General features: G+C 37.6%; 2 protein-coding genes across 4 annotated transcripts; one reads left to right on the top strand and one right to left on the bottom strand.

Annotated features, from left to right (window-relative positions):
* The first annotated feature begins 272 nt into the window (after positions 1 to 272).
* On the top strand, positions 273 to 2404 carry LOC131163207 (uncharacterized). Of its 2 annotated transcripts, none has more exons than XM_058119886.1 (4): positions 273 to 628; positions 736 to 918; positions 1024 to 1083; positions 1957 to 2404. In XM_058119886.1, the coding sequence occupies exons 1-4, from the start codon at positions 365 to 367 to the stop codon at positions 2245 to 2247; spliced, it is 798 nt and encodes a 265-aa protein (XP_057975869.1). In that variant the 5' UTR covers positions 273 to 364; the 3' UTR covers positions 2248 to 2404. The 2 variants fall into 2 exon arrangements, with proteins under 2 accessions (XP_057975869.1, XP_057975868.1); XM_058119885.1 differs by having other exon boundaries at positions 281 to 628; positions 1024 to 1107.
* Positions 2405 to 10970: 8566 nt separating this feature from the next.
* LOC131163181 (uncharacterized) lies at positions 10971 to 13655 on the bottom strand. Of its 2 annotated transcripts, none has more exons than XM_058119884.1 (2): positions 11997 to 13655; positions 10971 to 11409 (listed from the first exon to the last, which is right to left on the bottom strand). In XM_058119884.1, the coding sequence occupies exon 1, from the start codon at positions 13526 to 13528 to the stop codon at positions 11999 to 12001; it is 1530 nt and encodes a 509-aa protein (XP_057975867.1). In that variant the 5' UTR covers positions 13529 to 13655; the 3' UTR covers positions 10971 to 11409; positions 11997 to 11998. The 2 variants fall into 2 exon arrangements, with proteins under 2 accessions (XP_057975867.1, XP_057975866.1); XM_058119883.1 differs by having other exon boundaries at positions 10971 to 11365; positions 11997 to 13634.
* Between the last annotated feature and the right edge of the window lie 5354 nt (positions 13656 to 19009).

Here is a 19009-nt window from a genome sequence, read left to right as displayed (position 1 = left end):
TCGCAGCTTGGAGCTGCGAGATTTCTTCAAGCGTCGCCACGTGTGACCTGCCTCCTGTTTCTCTCTTTGCCACGAGTCGAAAGCAGAGTGACCATCAGTTTAAATCTCGCAGCATGAAGCTGCGATATTACGTGAGCATTATTTTGGGAAAATTTTTCCCATTCAGAGTGTTATTTTATATTTTATTTCTTTTTTATAATAAAACGGGAAAAAACTCGAAAAAAAAAAGTTCCATCCAAATTATTTTTATTAAAATAATATTAAAATCGAAAAAAACTCCAATTGTGAGTGTTTCAACTTTCAAGGCCCAGCGGAAGAGAGAATCAACTGCAGAAGGTAAGGAAGCATTAAGCATATAGCTGCAATGGGGTCTTCTTCAACAGCATCCTCCTTTTCTTTATCCTGTCCCTGCGGCTGGGTTATCCCTAATTCATCTCCCGCCTTCCTCAAACCCTCGACCCTCCGTCTCCGAACTCCTCTTCACACCAAAATCACATATACCCAGTTTTTGAAAACGGCAGAATCCCACCTTCTCGGATTCTACAGAGCGAAGGCCAGAGCTACCCTCGATGAAAAAGAGCAGAATTCTACTAACCCTCTCGTTGTCCAGGAAGAACGACACAACAGAGTACGCTTTTCTCACTTTCTCGGGGGAAAAAAAGTATGTTCTTCATGTTAAATTGGGTACAGTTTTCTGGGTTAATTTGAGATAGTCGAGTTGATCTTGTGGTATAGGACGTTGAGGAGAGTGTGGAAGTTCTGAAGAATGCTGCAAAGACGAGGCGGGTTGCGGCCGAGAAGGTTGTCTCTGCTCTGTCCGTGATTGAGAAAGCCAAACTTGATTCGTCAGGGTTTCTCGAAACACTTGGGGGTTCGGAGTCCCCTGGGAGAACCTGGATGCTTATTTTCACTGCTACGGTATAAACAAATTCTGGGTCATGTTCTTCTTTTTATGTTTGTTACTCTTTATTTCCTTGCTCTCTGATGAATGCTTATTTATGCTTTGTCTTTATGTGTAAGCAGAAACAATTGAATGGTGGTAGCTACTTCCCTCTTACGGCTGTTCAGAGATTCGATGCCGCTGTGAGCATTCTGATAAATATGATGGTCTGCATTAGAGTATATTTGGGAGTTTTGGGACTTATTCTAGTGTTTGGAAGCATGGATTTCCAGCCTGGATTTGGATTTGTGTTGATTTGGATGAAACTCAATACAATTCTGTATTGTATTTTGTCCAAATCCACACAAATTCAAATTCAAGAATTGAAATTCAAGCTCCCAAATGCAGGGTTAGTATAGTTTCAAGCACATTTTTAATCCTTCTGCTCTAAATTTGGCAGTTCCATACACGGTGGGGGGTAGCTCCCCCAAAAAACCAGAGAAGGTGGGATTTTATCCCCAACATCTGGTAAACCCCATCTCTCCCCAGAAGAGAAAAAATTCCGGCAGGGTGGCTGCCTTTTTGTTCTGAGCACAAATTAACACTCACTTTTCTGAATTCTGTTCCAAGGCAATTCAGGACACAGTATTTTTGCTATTCTTTTAACGAGTTCTGATTCTGTGGGCTTTGAAGCTATTCACTTCAATTTTGTTCAAAGGCAATTGGAACACATTATTTTTGGTATTCTTTTAGCAAGTTTTGATTCTGTGGCTTTGAAGCTATTCACTTGTTTAATGACTTGTGAATCTGTCTGATTTAAAAAAAAAAAAATAATAAAAGGGATTTTGCCCCTTCTTCTATCCCTTTTTGTTTTCAATTCATTCTGTCTTGTTATTGTTTGCGAGTTTATATTTTGTTACATTGTTGCTGATTGTACTTGCTTGCGCTTTCTATTTCGAACTTATTAAGGAATTTTGAATGGCCTTTTGGCATTAAAAGCAAGAGTCGTTTTTTTTTTTTTTTGAACCGTGGTTTTTTCAATGGAAGGTATTTACAGACTTGGCTTTGTTTCTTAGGCAAAGAGGATAGAGAATGGAGTGTATCTTGGGCCAATTGGAAGCTTAACATTTGAAGGCAGGTTCTCTTGGAAGAAGAGAGTACTAGCATTCATTTTTGAGTGCATTCGGATTAAAGTTGGACCCTTTAAACCTCTAGAGGTCAGTCTTGGCCAAAAAGGAAATAGTGAACCAAGCACCAATAATCCATTCTTTATCTGGTTTTATGTTGATGAAGAAATAGCTGTTGCTCGAGGCAGAAGTGGGGGGACTGCCTTTTGGTGTAGATGTCGCCGCGTCAAGAGTTACTAACTCTTGAATCCTTTCAAATTTTCAGTCAGATACCAATATATGGTGTTTTATCTCTTCTTGTGTACATTCTTCTTCAATTTACATTTGAATCTGTATGCCATCAAATCTATACTACATATAAAGCACGTATAAATCGAGTTGTTTTACATTTTTTTAACTGGATGTAAATACCTCTCTATAGTTCCACAAATTTTCCATATACCCAGGTTAACTTTTGTGTCATTAGATGATTCTGAGGTGTCCTTTCCAGATTTACACTCCCGTGTCCCGACTGAATCTTTCTCTCAATACAAAGTTTGATTTGAGTCCAATTTAATTTCTAGATGAAATCATGAAATGGATTTTAAATCAAAACAAATGAATCCTGGGATTGCATCGAATTTTGGATGGAAGCCAGCAAATTACATCAACAAAGGATGGAGGATCTATGTAGGCGTTTTCAGATGCATTAGGTTTTTTGAGCTTGGAATGCTGTGGTGGTGATGTCAGCAATAGCAAGGGATCAGAATCAACTGGAGTTGCAAACATCAGCAGCGATAAGGGGTACTGGATCTCAGAAAGTGGTGTTGTGGCACTTCTATAGCTAGCATAAGATTTTCTGTTCTACGGCTCATCTGGAGCAAGTGACTCCATTCCTTCTCTCAAGGCATGGAGGTGAGCTGTTCTGCTACGCAATAAATCTTTCTTATTTAGTCTATATATATATATTCTTTCTTTGAGTTTCAAAACATTGAGAGAATATATGAATTAAATGTTTTGAATGTTTCATTTTGTCGGCTGATTTTAATTTTTATTTTGAATTTTCTTTAAAGCTCTGATGTAAGTTTCTCTTTGCAATTACAGATTTTATGTTTATGTGTAATCTTGTTTCTTTGGTTGCATAGAAAATAAAGATGAAGGAAAATTGATTATTGTCTTTCAAGTTCTTCTTTTTTAACATTTTATTGCTCTATCAGATGGCTTACATATAAAATGAAGGAAATAAACACAAAATTCTGAAATTAATGTTTATATTAGCTTTGTAGTTTTCTTTCTCTTTTGTGCATTTGCTTGGTTGCAAGAAAATGGTTCCTGTAATTTTATATATATGAGATTTAAATTTTAGGCTTATGCTAAAGTCGTACATTCTTCCCATCAATCAAAAGGAGTGCAGGTGATTTGGGTTGAGAATCATTTCTTTTGGTGGACAAGCTAACGTTTTAATTTTTAAATAGGATACGGAGAATTTAGTCAACGGTAGTCATAGAAATAATTGGTATAGCTTGTGCTTGTTTGATCTTGTTTGTTGATTGGTATTAAGATTTGATTAAAAATGAATGACTTGACTTGAAGATAGGTCTCTCCCTCTATTTATAATGCAAATTTAAATACACTCTAATGACAGTAATACCCTACTAACTCTTTAACTAATTAACATACTAACACACTCAATAATAATAATAGTAAAAGACATACATAACCTCTAAAACTCCCCCTTAAACTGGAGCATAAATGTTATAAGGTCCTAACTTGTTATAAATGAATCTAACATGAGCACCCCCCAACGCTTTGATAAACAAATCAGCAAGTTGCATGTCTGACTTCACATAAGCAGTTGTAATAAACTTTTGCACAAGTTTCTCTCGAAAAAAGTGGTAATCAACTTCAATGTGCTTTGTCCGCTCATGAAAGACCGGGTTGGAGGCAATATGGAGAGCAACTTGATTATCACACATCAACTTCATAGGCCGAGAATGCGGAAAATTCAATTCTTCCAACATGTTCTTCAACTAGACAAGTTCATAGGTAGTGTGAACCATAGCTTTATATTTTGATTCAGTACTTGACCTTGCCACCACAATTTGTTTCTTACTTTTCCAAGAAATCAAATTACCACCAACCAAGATACAGTATCCGGTGGTGGATCTCCGATCGAAAGGCGATCCAGCATTCCAGCCCAATTTGCATCTATATAACTATGGATATAAGTGTGATCATGATCACGATATAAATGAATTCTCCCAGGTGCACCTTTGAGATATCTCAAGATGCGAATTATTGCGTCCAAATGATTTATCCTCAAAGAATCTAGAAATTGACTCACAATACTTGTTGCAAAAGATATATTTGACTGAGTAACTGTGAGATAATTCAACTTTCCAACAAGTCTCTGGTATTGTCCAGGATTAGGTAGCAAATCACCCATATCCAGCATAAACTTGCTGTTAGGATCCATGAGTGTATCAATTGGTTTAAATCCCAACAAGCTAGTTTCATCTAACAGATCAAGAACATACTTCCTTTGTAACACAACAATTCCGATACGAGATCTCGATACTTTTATACCCAAAAAGTACTTCTATGGTCCCAAATCTTTGGTATCAAATTTAATCTATAGAAAAAGTTTGAGACTTTGAATACCTTTATCATCATCACCTGTAATAACAATATTAAACCTCCTCCTCAAGGTCACCATGCAAAAAGATATTTTTTACATCTAACCGATGCAAAGGCTAGAAACAAGTAGTAGCCAAGGAGATGAACAAACATACTGATGTAAGTTTGGCAACTAGAGAAAAAGTATCAGAATAATCCAGACCATACACCTGAGTGTATCCCTTCACAACAAGATGAGCCTTTAGATGAGCCACAATACAATCAGAGTTAAATTTCACAGTGTAAACCCAACGACAACCAACCACAGACTTGTCAGGAGGAAGAGGTACCAAGTCCCAAGTACCGTTGTCATGTAAAGCATTCATCCAGTCAACCATAGCATCCCTCAATCCTAAATGGGCTAAGGCTTTCGAAACAAATTTAGGAAGGGTAGTAGATGATAGAGCAGTGACAAAACAATAATATGAGGGTGATAAGGAGTCATAAGAAACATAGTTGAAAATGGAGTGTTGAGTACATGTGTCCTTACCTTTTCGAACAGCAATAAGAGGATAAAAAATCATGAGAAGTATGATCATCAGATGAGGAAACCAAATACGTGGTAGTGGAAGCTAGAGGGGACTCTCTTCCTTGGAGCTACTGTCATGAATACACTTGCAAATCAGGATGATCTAGGCGATGAAAAGGACTCAAATTACATGGAGAATCAGATGGTTGGTTGGGCAAGGACAACAACGTAGAATCTGGAAGATTAGGCAAAGGAAGAGACTCATTGTGCTCAGAAGCTCTCAATGACTGGGTGTAGACTCAAAGAAGGTTATATTGACAAAAACAAAGTAGTGATGTAGCTCATGATTATAATAATGATATCCTTTTTGAGCATACGAGTAGCCTAGAAAGACACATTTTATAGCATAAGGATCCAACTTATCCACCCCAGGAATTAGTTGATGAACAAATGACACACACCCAAATATAAGGTGAATTAGGAAAGAGAATGGAGTAGGGAATTTCGAGGGCGGGCCTTGGATCAACGGTAAGGTTTCTCCTTTGTGACCAGTTGGTCATGGGTTCGAGTCCAAGGAAATAGCCTCTCTACATAAAAGTAGGGGTAAGACTGCGTACACTGTGACGACCCTCCCCTTACCCTTGCGAAGTGAGGAGCCTTATGGCCTTGGGACGCCCCTTTTAATGGAGTAGGGAATTTTACCGTTAAGAACAAAATATGACATTTTGTTGATAAGAGAATAAGCAATAAGTAAAGCATCACTCCAAAACACTTTAGGTACATGCATTTATTAAAGTAAAGTGCTAGTATTTCAAGAAGATGCCTATTTTTTTTTCGCTCGGCAACTCCATTTTGTTGAGAAGTGTGGGCATAGGATGATTGATGAATAATACCAAATTGAGTCGTGTAAGTAGTGAATTGTGCACTAAAAAACTCTTTAGCATTGTCCCTTCGAAGTATTCGAACTAAAAAATCAAATTGAGTCTTTATTTCAAAACAGAAGGCACAAAATACATGAAATAACTCAAAACGATCTTTTATTTAATATAATTGAGTCATTCTTGAATAATCATCTACAAAGGTTACAAAGTATCGAAAACCCAACTTGGACACAACCCTACAGGGACCCCATACATCTGAATGAACTAACATAAAAGCCTAAAAGGGCTTGCGACCGATTTATTGACCCAAGAAGCAAAAGAAACACGATAGTGCTTTCCCAACTGATAAGACTAACAATTGAGACTACACACAAAACTCGAACTAGGAACAAGACATTTTAACTTTTCCAATGAAGGATGACCCAAGTGACAATGAATTTGGAGTGGCAGCAGGTGGTGGAAGGAGATAGCGGCTCAAAGTGCTAAAGTCCACTAGCCTCACGCCCTCCGCCAATTGTCTCCCTCATATTCGAATCCTGAATAACCATAGAATTAGGGAAGAATGTCACTGAACAATTCATGGGTTTAGTAATTTTGCTAATGGACATAAGATTGAAAGAAAATTTGGGAATGTCTAAAACCGAAGGAAGAGAAATAGAAGAAGTGGGATTTACAGTCCCAATTCCCTTAACTGCAATAGTGGATCCATCAGCAAGAGTAACACAAAGTAAATTTGTAGAATATTGAAGAGCGAAGAAAAAACTAGGTATACATGTGATATAATTAGTGGTAGCAAAGTCTATGACCCAAGGACTAGGACGAGAAGTACTGGATGATAGACATATTGTGTGCTTATCGAATTGGGCAAGAGATGCAATGGGAAGAGAAGCTTGTTGTGATGCTTGATAATGCTAGAATTTGGAATACTCTTCCTCTGACATAGAGATAGTACGTTGCCCCCCACTCAACCCCAAAGGTGAGGAGTCGGTGGTGGCTGCATTGGCTGCCCCTAAAGGTGTGAAGTAACTGGTAGCTACATTGGCAACACGTGAAGGTCTGCCGTGGAGATCCCAACACTGCTCAATACCATGATTATTCTGTCCACAATGAGTGCACTTGCAAGGAGTACCTCTACCTCGTTTGTCCCTATCACTATGAGTACTTGAACCACTGCGATAACTTTTGCAGTTGTTTGGTAGAGAATTAGAATCACTCTATGTAGCAAAGGCTGTCCTCTCAAAGCTAGATGCAAGAACAAGAGAATGCGTGCTAAAGGAAGCACAAAGGACATGAGAATAAACATCAACAAATGATGGTAGCTCAGCACTACTAAGTATCTGGGACCGAACTGCCTCATTTTCAGGTTCAAGCTTGCTAGAACACAAAGAACTATCATCTACTCCCTTTGCTTCTGCATCTCATGAACGTCGGCAACTATAGGTTGCATGATGTTAAGCTCCTCATGAATACACTTCATCTCTCCAAAATAATCTACAATGCTCCTACCTCCTTGTAATTGCAAGTATTCCTAGGATAAATCATACATATGTAATGGTACTGGAGTAAAGAAGTTTGACATAATCCTAAATCTCCTTGCACATATCTAGATGCATACACATCCATACAATTTGTGGCTCTCCATTGAATTCCATAAAAGGGAAACAATCAAGGCATCTTCCAAAACCCACACATCTTTTCTCTTCTCATTAGGAGACTCAGATTGGAGCAAGTGGTAAAATTTCCCCAATCCTGCTAAATATATTCGAACAGCTTTAGATCATTGAACATGGTTCTTTCCATCCGACTTTTGAGTTGTTATTTGCAATAGCGATGTAGGAAACAAATTTTTGGGATTCATAGATTCCATCCCAACACTCACAAATTAGCAATCACACCATAAACAAGAACAATCAAAGCTAATCGAGACAATCACAAACTATGTGAAGCACTGATATAACGACAAACAAGGTGAACAACTCACTGATGGATATAGCGGTGCCACAACACTCACAAACAGAAACCACACCAAACAAGAAGAACCATCAATAATCGGAACAATCACAAACCATGTGAAACACCAATGCAACCACGGACAAGGTGAACAACTCATTGACGGATGTAGCACTGCCACAACCTCACAATTGAACTTACGAACGCTGCCACGACTCCAAAAAACTCACAAGGAAGCCTTCGCAAACCATGAATAGAAATTAATGGAATATCATGAGTGCATGGTTGAAAAGGGTTGAGTTTTTTAGCAAAAAATTGGCCTAACAGTTTGATAATATAGTCTAAAGTCTAAAGAAGGAATCAGAGCATGGCAGAAGGGGGAAAAAAAGGTGGCCAAAACTGCTCTCATGTGTTGGCATGTGGGGTTGGCCCTACCAGCATTTGGCCTGCGCGTGGGGGCGTTGTCCGGGGGGTTTGAATATGGGTATATGGTTGGTTTTGTGAGTTAGTATGGGATGGAGGTGGATTAGAGAAGAACAGTTGTGGGAATAGTGTTTTCCAATGACGGTTGAGGGAAATAGGGTCTAGATAGATCATTCTCTAATATCATGTTAAGATTTGATTTAAATGAATTACCTAACATGAAGATAGGTCTCTCCCTTTATTTATAATACAAATTTAAATACATTATAATGACAATAATATCTTTACTATCTCTCACTAATTGACATACTAACACACTCAATGATAATAATACTAAAAGACATATATAACATCTAACAGAGCGTAGAATCACTATTTTTGTGGTAGCAATGAGGCAAATGTTTTTCAACAAGTCACGAGTGGTACTTTATTCTCTTTTTTGATTACATAGGAACTCCAGCCACCAACGAGCCCTTTGGACCCCCTAGTGCGGCACCAAATCTACGGATCAACGTCCTCCGCCCCTAGGTCTCGCTGATCAGAGTAAAGTCCGGATTGCAGACACGGCTTCTGTGCATCAGTTAGACGTTCGGCCGACCCGACCCTCGGGACACATCTCCATTACCATCCACAGTTCCTGCTGGCTCACAGAAGTGGTACTTTATTCTTGATTTAGTCATAATGCCAATTTTATGCTGAACCTAATTTTGAGTTCACAGTCAAACTGCCAGTATAAAGTACAGCAGTAAATGTTAATGCCTTGGATCATGGAAGGAAGTGCAAGGAATTAAGTTCTCCAAAAGTGGGTTGGTCCATGTGCATACCAGGAAATTTGTCCAACCTATTTGTCTTTTGTGAGCTATGAAATCAGAAGCATTCTATTTATTTTTGGTTTTATCAAATGCAAAATCATAGTTGATTGGATGCATCTGCTAAGTGGTTGGCACTGCTTAAGCGGGTTAAGCTTTGTATCCTCTAGGTATTTAGAGGCTAATTTTTCGGTCAAAGTACTCCTAATTCTTCATTCATATACCACATCTTAGGGGAGCGAAACAAGATCATTGGAACAGGTCTCCTAGAGCATCTGTAAAATTGGAAGCTATTTCACAGTTGGTTTAGTGGCTTCTGGTATGTGTCAATGGAAGTTCAACTCTCTGTGTACAAATCTTTGATCTTTGGCTCTCTTGCCCTCTCCTTGAATTGGGGTGTGATACGAATTGAGGTGACTTAGCAAATGCTCCTCTTTGGTCCTTGCCATGGCTGCGTGGGAAGAGACTTTCTTCCCGTTTTCTGCACACGCACAGACATCTTGTAAATTAAGGTCTCATTTATGATGGTAAGCTGCAGGCAACTGATGTAAATACAATAATATAGTTAATGACCTTTCAACAGATTTCATATTGAACTCTCCTGCCAGTAAGATTAATGCTCACATGTATTTCTGAGTAGCACATTTGAGTAGCCACTTAATCACTCTTCTAAATCTCTCTTTCTCTCTCTCTCTCTCTCTCAATGTGTGAGCATGTTGCTGAAATATCATCATATAAAATGGTTATTGATTTCATCTTTTAAATGACACCTAATGCAATTCTTTCGTGACTTTTGCTAGCACAAGGTCAAGCTTGATGCAACTTATGGGCACCTCCTTCGGGTGCTGCTAACATGGCATTTTGAATACCACTTTTCCCCTGCAGGGGCGGGGCGGACAGGGTGGGGTTGGTTTGTGTTTTGCATGGCGAGTGCATTTTTTTCCCTATTTCTTGTCATCCATTTGCGTTCTAGATTATTATGATTGTTGTAGGACTTAAAATTATGATTTACATTTATATATCAATGTCTAGATGTTGAATTGGAACATTTGACAAACTCTTCACAAAATTTTCATGTATTAATTATTATTATTGTGTTTTCCACTTTTCCCCTTTATTTATGATCATATGTCAATAAGCAACATGAGAAGCCATTGTACATCCTACAATTGGTCCCCAACTAGTTTATCAAAAATGCATTTAAATGTAACACACCCATCACTAAAATATAGAATGAAAGCATTGATGTATAACTGGTATTGATGTTCAAACACGTTATATTTTTTATATAGGCTAAATTAAATATGAGAATTAACAAAAATTCTTTCACAAAAAAAGTTTAGAAAATAATAAATTTTCTACCATATAAAAGCATACAAAATTGAGGCAAAAACCAGATGTGCATATAGTGCCTACCAACATGGTGCTGGTTTAATTCTCTGATGCTAAAACCGTGCCTATTGTGATAAAACAACCAAATCTAACATGCAATCGCTAGCCTGTACCATCTGGTAGACTTGCCCAAAGAAGAGAGGCGGGGGCAATTGAAGCTGTTGATCACGTTTTGGGTGATGTGAAGTTTTGAGTTTCCAACTCCTTTCCAAGATACTCAAACCTGAGGCCCAATTCAGACTCCTAATTGATCAAACATAAATAGAAACATAGTATTTAAACTTTTATAACACAAACATTCTCCTGCAAGAAGTTTGTCTCTTGATAATTTTGATTCTTGAATTTGGTATTCCATGTTTTGTACGGAAAGTGATGAACTTGAGAGAAAGCATAAAGAAAGTTTTCCTTCATTTTGGAGGACCATGAAAGTTCTTCAGCAAGAATTTTTGGATTTTTTTTCCCAATTTAAAGAATGCTTGCTGTTCATGTAAGTTTGGATTTGTGATCAACAGTGCACCTTCTCATGCAAGAAAAACTACACTGGATCTACTTGTACTGTTTACAGGATCTGCAAGAGTATTTAGCCTTGCTTAACACAATGAAGCAATGCTCAGCTGGGTCTTTTGTTTCTTCTTTGGCTGAACTCCCCCTACTCTCACAAAGGGGGGAGTCTTGTAGCGAGGATGACCTTTTGGCTGAGCTCCGTTGCTTTTGTGAAAATTCTCAATTGTCACTCCATCATGTAATTGCCATCATTATGCATGAAATCAAGTATGATCCTGGAGATCAATACAGAACTTAAAAAAGACAGACAAATAGCAGTCTGCAAAAGAAAAACAGATGGATAAGTGTGAGTTCTGGAATTAAAAAACATCTCCAAAAACTTTGACAAAATTTGTTTCAAAAGTTGGCAGGGACGACAATTCTGCTTCAATCAGCTACCAAGCTATTGCCAAGAGAAATTTTCTGCAACAGACTGCATTCTTATTTTGCCTCAATCGCCTTTTAAACAGAATCAATGGAACACGTTAAAAATGCATGTTTGAAGCAGCTAAAACCAAATTGAACCTCACAAATCACAATCATCGCCCTTTGGCAGTGCCTTTTGCAAGTGTGTTTTTCAAAAACAACAAAAGCAGTCATCAACTGGAGGTCATGATGTCTCATTCAAGTTCATTTACATTCTGCAGCACAACATCTACTTACATTGTCAAAATTGTAAAAATGGACTTTGTAGACTTCAGTAAAAGATGATTCACAAGGTCATAAAGACGAGACTTTGCTCAAACTTATCATCTTTACTCACGATAAATCATTCAACTTTACATTCTACAGCTATATATTTGTGATCAAATTATCAAAAATGTGAATGTAACTTTGTGAACTTGAGTAGAAGATGGCGATACGTACGCTCATGCAGCACAGGCTTTGCTCAAACTTTCCTCTCTGCATTGCCTCTGGTCCACAACCATGGACTCAAAAACATCCAAAAGATCATCCAACCCCTCAGTATTGTCCCCTACCGTCTTCAGTGCATACACAATGCTCTCAATGGTGGACAAATATCCAGCCTTTGGCTGAAGTCTCACTTCACTGTACATGCTCATCTTGCCTAAATCCAACTTCAAGTGTGGCAGAAGTTTCAACCAAGGATTCTCAATATATATTCTCTTTGCCTTCGCCCATGTCCCATCCAAAACAATCAAGTTTTTTACATCAAAATCAATATCCTCAACACCAATTGATTTTTCACTTGGAAAGAGAAGCATAGATCCTGGAGGAACTGCAACTTCAAACTCTTCATACCATTCAAATTCCATAGTCCTCCTATTCAACTGCCTCTTCTGCAACTTCTTTACAACAAACCCTTCTGCTAAAGCATCGACCGCTGCTGAAGAGCTCAAAATTTGATTAAAATCTGGTTCTTGAGATTGGCATTTTGTCATCCATTGATGGGTCAGAGAGCTAATGACACCATATTTAGCAATACTCAAAGTGAAGAAAGGCTCTTCATTGCCTCTTGGAACTACCCCAATTGGATCTAGACCTAGCTGCAAAGGCCTATTCCCAGTGCCGACTTTCATTTTGTAATTAGATACTGCTTCATTTACTGTAGGAAGATCTGAGACTATGTCCAAGTCAGTGTTCCTAAACGTGTGATCCTGAGGTACCTCCAACCCACAAGCAGCCTTTGCGCATGCGCTTTGCTTTATACTCGTTAGATCATCTGTCTCCAAAACTAGATCATTACTCGTTGAAGATTCTAAACTTTGCACAAAACCTGCCTCCGCTCCACAATTTCGAGAATTTCCCTCACCATTGCAATCATTACCAAGTCGACATTCTCCATTAATATCCCCAAATTCATCGTTTTTCTCTTCTGGGTGCTCCAAATCATTACCCGCATTCTCTCTTTGCAAACTGAACGCAACAATATGATTTTTCGATTCTATACCAGATTCTACTTCTGGGTTTTCCCTACGTTCACCAAATTCTAAACTTCCTGAAACGTTTTGACAACCACCTACATCTGAATCCGAGTTGAGCAGGTGAACGAGGAACTGGGCTTCAAAAAGAACATCAGTAACAGGTGCTACAGAAACATTCGTAAGCCCTAATTTTGCAATTCTAGCAGAATTGAGAGGGTGCTTTTTCTCCAGACTGTGTTGCAGAATGGTTACGGATACAGAGTTTTCAAGTTTCGGAGACTTGAATCGAGTGCAGAGGCAGAAACGGCCAGGCCTAGAGCATGATGGGCACACGGGTCTTTTGGGTTTGGACGGATCCACCATTTCTAGGGTTAGGGTTTTAGAGAAGTTGGGGTTTTGGACGCACAGTGATTTGAATGTGGAACGGAAACAGCTGGTGCTGGTGGGCAATGATCGGCTTCGTGTCCAAACGCAGACTATCATTTGGCGGCAGATCGTCGGAGTACATAACATTTTTTTCTGGCGAAAAAGGTAAATATCATGAATCTTAAATTATGTTTTATGAATGAAATTAATGAGATTTTTTTTTACGAGGAATGGTGGAATAAATCATATGATTTTCTTTTTATGAGAAGGAAATAGATAATATTTTTGTTCCTATTAATTTGTATGTGTGAAGGGAAAATATGACTTTGATAAATTTAGCCTCTTCATTTCACACACGCCAAAAAATAAAAATAAAAAAACCTTGTCATATAATATTTATTTTAAGAGGTTGACAACATGAAGTCAACTTTCAAAATATTTTTAAAAAATTTAGAAGCCAAGAGATTACATGTATGAATTAGGGCTAGTCATTAGTTAAATTAGGCTCAAATTTTGAATCAAATTGAGCTAATTATGTTAATTTGGAAAAAAAAAAAAAATACATTGATTTGGTACTGTGGTAGATTTGGTATGACTTTAATATGTAATATGACATAGAATGAGATTGAAACTTTAAAAAGTATATACAACACCAGTGAAAAATAAAAAATAAAATTTGACTGATAAGCCATAAAAGTAATAAGTTAGATATTAAAGTTAATGTCACAGTCTTGATCAGTTTTAATTTAATCTCATTCAACTTAAAAATAAATATGGTAAACTCAGAGTTGAATGAAGTCTCTAATTAGTATCATTTTCAAATTCTCTCCACATGTCATATTTTTAAAACTTATATAAAAAACTTTTGTCTAAATAAGGCTCAAAGAAGTTTAAACTTTGATTCTTGCATCAATGTTTTTAGTATTAATATGATCATTAGGCTTTGTTATAATAAAATGTTTTTTTGAATGAAATATGTTTTATAAATTAAGTCTTTTTCATGAAATATCAATTTTAAGAGGATGACAAATTGAAATTAACTTTTAAAAATATTTTAAAAGTGTTATGCAATAGTTTTTGTCACCCTAACCAAATTTAAAAATTTCAGCAAATCTTAATAAAATTACGTACATAAATAAAGTCTCAAATTGATATTATGTGTTGTATTACTATTATTCATAATAAGTTTTTTGTTAAAAAATCTTAAAAAGATTATTTGTCATGAAGTAATTATGACTTCAAGTGTATAATGATGTGAAAAACAAATTGCACGTCGGAATATATGATCATACAAACGCAACACTCAATCGTAAAATATACAAAAACAATTCGCAGCAATTATATGAAAGCATTAACAACAAATACACAAGAAATTACGTGGTTCAGTAATGCCTACATCCATGAGAGCAAACGACAATGATTTCATTTTTTCTTGTCCAAAGGACATGAACAATACATTAACCATGTACAAGTACATCATACACAACGTATATATAAAGTTCCTGTAGGTTTTCCCTCGAAAAACTAACCAAATTAATGTCCCAATTCAAAATTTGAAAAACTACGTTGGTAACTCGAGCCAAACCGTCGATGGTTTGTAGACATACCATTGACGGTTTTAGACAGAGAGCAAAATCTCTCTGAAACTGAGCCAAACCGTCGACAATTACAAGGCTTCCATCGACGGTTTCCCATGTTGACACTAACATCTTAATTTTCACCATGTTTTTTCTTTGTGCATGTCTTCCACTCACTTATATGAGTCACATATAACAACAATGTCCACCTTAACGAATATACACCCCTTAGGAGAAAACCGAAAATATGAACCCGCTACTCCACCTTGATCTTGGGACATTAGGTTGGGACTGTCTCCCTTCTAACAAGTGGAGACAAAAACCAAGTCCAAGGAACGCTTGAACTTGTCCGTGGCAGCTTTGGCTTCTGTCATGAACCCCGATTCAGTTATAGATGTTACACCCGGAGACTGTACCCTGGACTTACAACAAGTAGGTTTTCCCACAATAGTAAACAAAAACCCTATTGTAAACCTTTTGTCATCAAAGCTTCATGAATAGTCTGTATCAACAAATCTCACAACTGATGGACCACTCTGTTTTCTGCCAAAACACCCTATTACACCAACATAGGAGACCTTTGACATATCCTGGACATCACTGTCCGTCCTTGGGTACCGAGCGGTAGACAATTTACATTGATTCTCCACAAAATCGCCCTAAAACGACAAATAAAATCTCCCTGCAGTTCTGTCAACAAAGCCACCTTGAGATAACCCTAATCTCCTTGCAACTTTGTCTACAAAGCCACCCTGAGATAACGCCAATCTCCTTACAGCTCTATCTTTGCGAATCTTCAAAACAAGACTCTTCTTGGTCATAACCAAAATCTTTCAACAAAGTTCCTAACTGATTAGCCTCAGTCAAAGCCTTCCCAGCAAATAACTTGTTACCACAAACAACGGATACATCACTCACTTGCATCATATCACCCTATTCCATCTTGGAAGTTCCACCAACTCCACATATGGCTCATATACAATGACTTCATCTCCTCCACTATAACACTCATCCATCTTTTTTTCCCTTTGTTGTGCACCATATCTTGAAAAATAGTAAAAACCTTGCTGGTAGAAATGAATGCATAAAACACTAGAATATCAAATTTATACCTAAGTGGTGGCTTGATAGTGCATCCGGACCCGTTTTTTTCTTGCTGGTATACCGAGTTATAGCTCCCTACATTACGAAAAATGTCATCTCTGCTCTGAGTCTGTAACTCCACCTGCATAAAATATTCATTGTTGCTACAATTTTTTAGCATCTGTTTCTCTTCCTTTACCTGAGTACACTTCACCATGACTTTCTCACCAAAAACCATGTCTCCACTGATCATCACCTTTTTTGTCATTGGATCACCTAGCTTGAACCCACCTTTCTTATACCCTAGAAAGATGTACTGTCCGGACATTACACCAAGCCTAGATCCCACCTCATTAGAAACGTGCACCTGTGGATATCCACTCAAATTAGAGTAGTCTACCGCAAAACCTGTCCACATTTCTCTTGCAACTCTCCTATCTAGTGATACCTTTGGCGATCAGTTAAACGAGAAATGCGCTATACTCACTGACTTCACCAAGAAGTTCTTTGCAAGCCCTGCATACACCCTACCATGCTCACAAAACCCCTTGAACAAAACTAGCATACTCAGTCCCAATGTCTGATATGAGGATATCTCTCCTGGTCTAGTTTTCCACCTCAGCCACAAGTTAAACATGGCAAACATTTATGACTTATGCCGCATGAGATACATGAAGATCTTTCATGACAGACCCATGAAATGCATGTCCACCCCGTGATGCTATCTTCACCGGTCCCCAAACATATCAGGTCAGTCGACTGACCCGCGGTAGTATATAAACTTTATGTTCGTAAAACCCTAACTTTCACGAACCTTAGTCAACTGACCCTGTTTCTCCACTCTTCCAAAGCTTCTCTCCATCTCTAAGTGATCTCCCATAAAGATTCCTCCATTTAATCTTCGAAATACCTCTCCATCTTTCATTCTTATCTCATTTTAGAGGATTCTACCATTTAGAGATGATTTTACGGACATTTTACCAATGTTTAATACCTTAGGTTGGGAAAAATTTATTACTTATCAAGCACAAGACATGTATCCAAATTTAGTTAGGTTATTTTATGCAAATATGGCGAAGGGAGAAACTTTGTGTTCCACCTAGGTTATGAACAAATCTTTTGCGGTCACTCCTCAAACCTTAGCCATTAGGCTTAGAATCCAGCACAGAGAGTTTGAGTGTCCGCCCATTGGACAATCTTGGATAATGGCCCAAGATTTTACTCTAGAGGAGTTTTTACCCTTGGTTATGATCAAAGAACCCGTATATTTAGGCCATTCTCCTTTGTATCGTTAGCTAAACCTGCAAGCCCAAATTTTGAAAAAACTCATCACATATAACATATTGCCTAGGGTAGGGTCTCATGACCATATCTCCTACCTAGACTTCTTTGTGATGTGATGTTTGTTAAAGGGTAAGAAACTTCATTTGCCCATCCTGATGTTAAAATGGATGATTTCAAGAGAAGAGGCTAGAAGGGTAATTCTTCCATATGGAGGAATTTTAAACCTTATCTTTGAACATCTCGGCGTTACCACACCATCCACCTTATTTATAAAACAAGCCCATTATGATATCTTTTCATCTACTACAGTTAAACAAATAAGTTATGTAAAATATCAAGAACATGGATGGTTGCCAAAGGGTGGTAGAGTTCGTAGAGAATCGCAGCAAGCTCCAGCTTAGCAACAAGCACAAGAACCTCAATAAGTTGCACCACCAGCAGACGATACTTCCTCATGGTTTACACATTATCAGAAGCATATGGACTCACAGCTCAGTGCATTTCGTGGAGATATGAACACATCTTTCAGTGCACTTCAGTCTAGTTGCACTTCTCACTTCATTGCTTTTGATCAGAGGTTCGGACGCATAGAGAGTTATATGGGAAACTCCTCTTCTTCACGAGGAAAGGCTCCCATGGAGATGAGCTCAGGAAGTGATGAAGATGAAGATAATGATGATGAGGAGGGTACAAAAACATACGGTGGAGATGATACTTAGCTAATTTTTTTTTTTTATCTCACTGAACAAACTTGGGTTGTAATATTTGAGCTACTATAGCACTTGACGTTGCTTTATTTTGTTTTGTTAGTTCCTTTTTAATGTTTATTTTGGATATGTTATTTTGCATGCTGCTTTTGGACTATGTTGAATATCTTTTGCAAGTTGAATGATGGATATCTGGATCGGACATTTTGATGGATGATTGCCTTGAGAATTGCATGCTAAATTTGGACCTTGTTCTTGTCAACTGAATGATGATTTATGTTCCCCAATTGATCTGCATGTTATTTCTTCTTAGTTAATCCTTTTTTATGAAGTCAAAAGGGGGTGAAGAAGCATTAAAATTGAGCATGTTGAACATGACATCATGATATTAACTTAGCACTGAAATATAAGCTTGACATTGTATACATATTGACACATATACATGGACTTATACATGATATGAATATTCTAAATTTTGAGGAGTATGCCTTATGAATGAATTTATGATCTTATTGAATATGGAATGTATTTATAGAAATAGTTCATTGAGGGGGAGTTATAATTGATATATCATGAAATATGTTGAAAGTTTTGAAAATTCTAATATTCACTACATGACTTGTTAAAGATATGCTTATTGTAAGGGAAAGCCTTATTAAGACTTTCTCATTTTTGCTCTTTATTTGTCATCATCAAAAAAGGGGAGATTGTTGACCTAACAAGGCTTAATCTCGTTTTGATGATAACAAATTAAGGATACTTAATGTCACGCCCCGAACCCCGAAATGGGACGCGAGGGTGAGAAAGTAACCTTACCTGTCCCTGTATCATACAAATCATCACAAATACAGTACAAAGGATAAGGGTCCGACCCCGTGGGGTTTCCAGGCACCCTAAACACATCCAATCATAATCATATACGCAGCGGAAAAAGTATTTCTATATCAACATATGCAGTACCATACTAGAGTCTATAC

Source organism: Malania oleifera, chromosome 1 (assembly GCF_029873635.1).
Source record: "Malania oleifera isolate guangnan ecotype guangnan chromosome 1, ASM2987363v1, whole genome shotgun sequence".
Lineage (NCBI taxonomy): Eukaryota > Viridiplantae > Streptophyta > Magnoliopsida > Santalales > Ximeniaceae > Malania > Malania oleifera.
This window is presented reverse-complemented; position numbering and strand designations above follow the sequence as displayed.

What these genes read in the sequence shown, in the direction of transcription:
- LOC131163207 (XM_058119885.1), top strand. Translation starts at nt 365, where the DNA reads ATGGGGTCTTCTTCAACAGCATCCTCCTTTTCTTTATCCTGTCCCTGC. An exon ending in AGGAAGAACGACACAACAGA is followed by an intron (nt 629 to 735) that starts GTACGCTTTTCT and finishes CTTGTGGTATAG; the next exon opens with GACGTTGAGGAGAGTGTGGA. An exon ending in TGCTTATTTTCACTGCTACG is followed by an intron (nt 919 to 1,023) that starts GTATAAACAAAT and finishes ATGTGTAAGCAG; the next exon opens with AAACAATTGAATGGTGGTAG.
- LOC131163181 (XM_058119884.1), bottom strand. Translation starts at nt 13,528, where the DNA reads ATGTTATGTACTCCGACGATCTGCCGCCAAATGATAGTCTGCGTTTGG.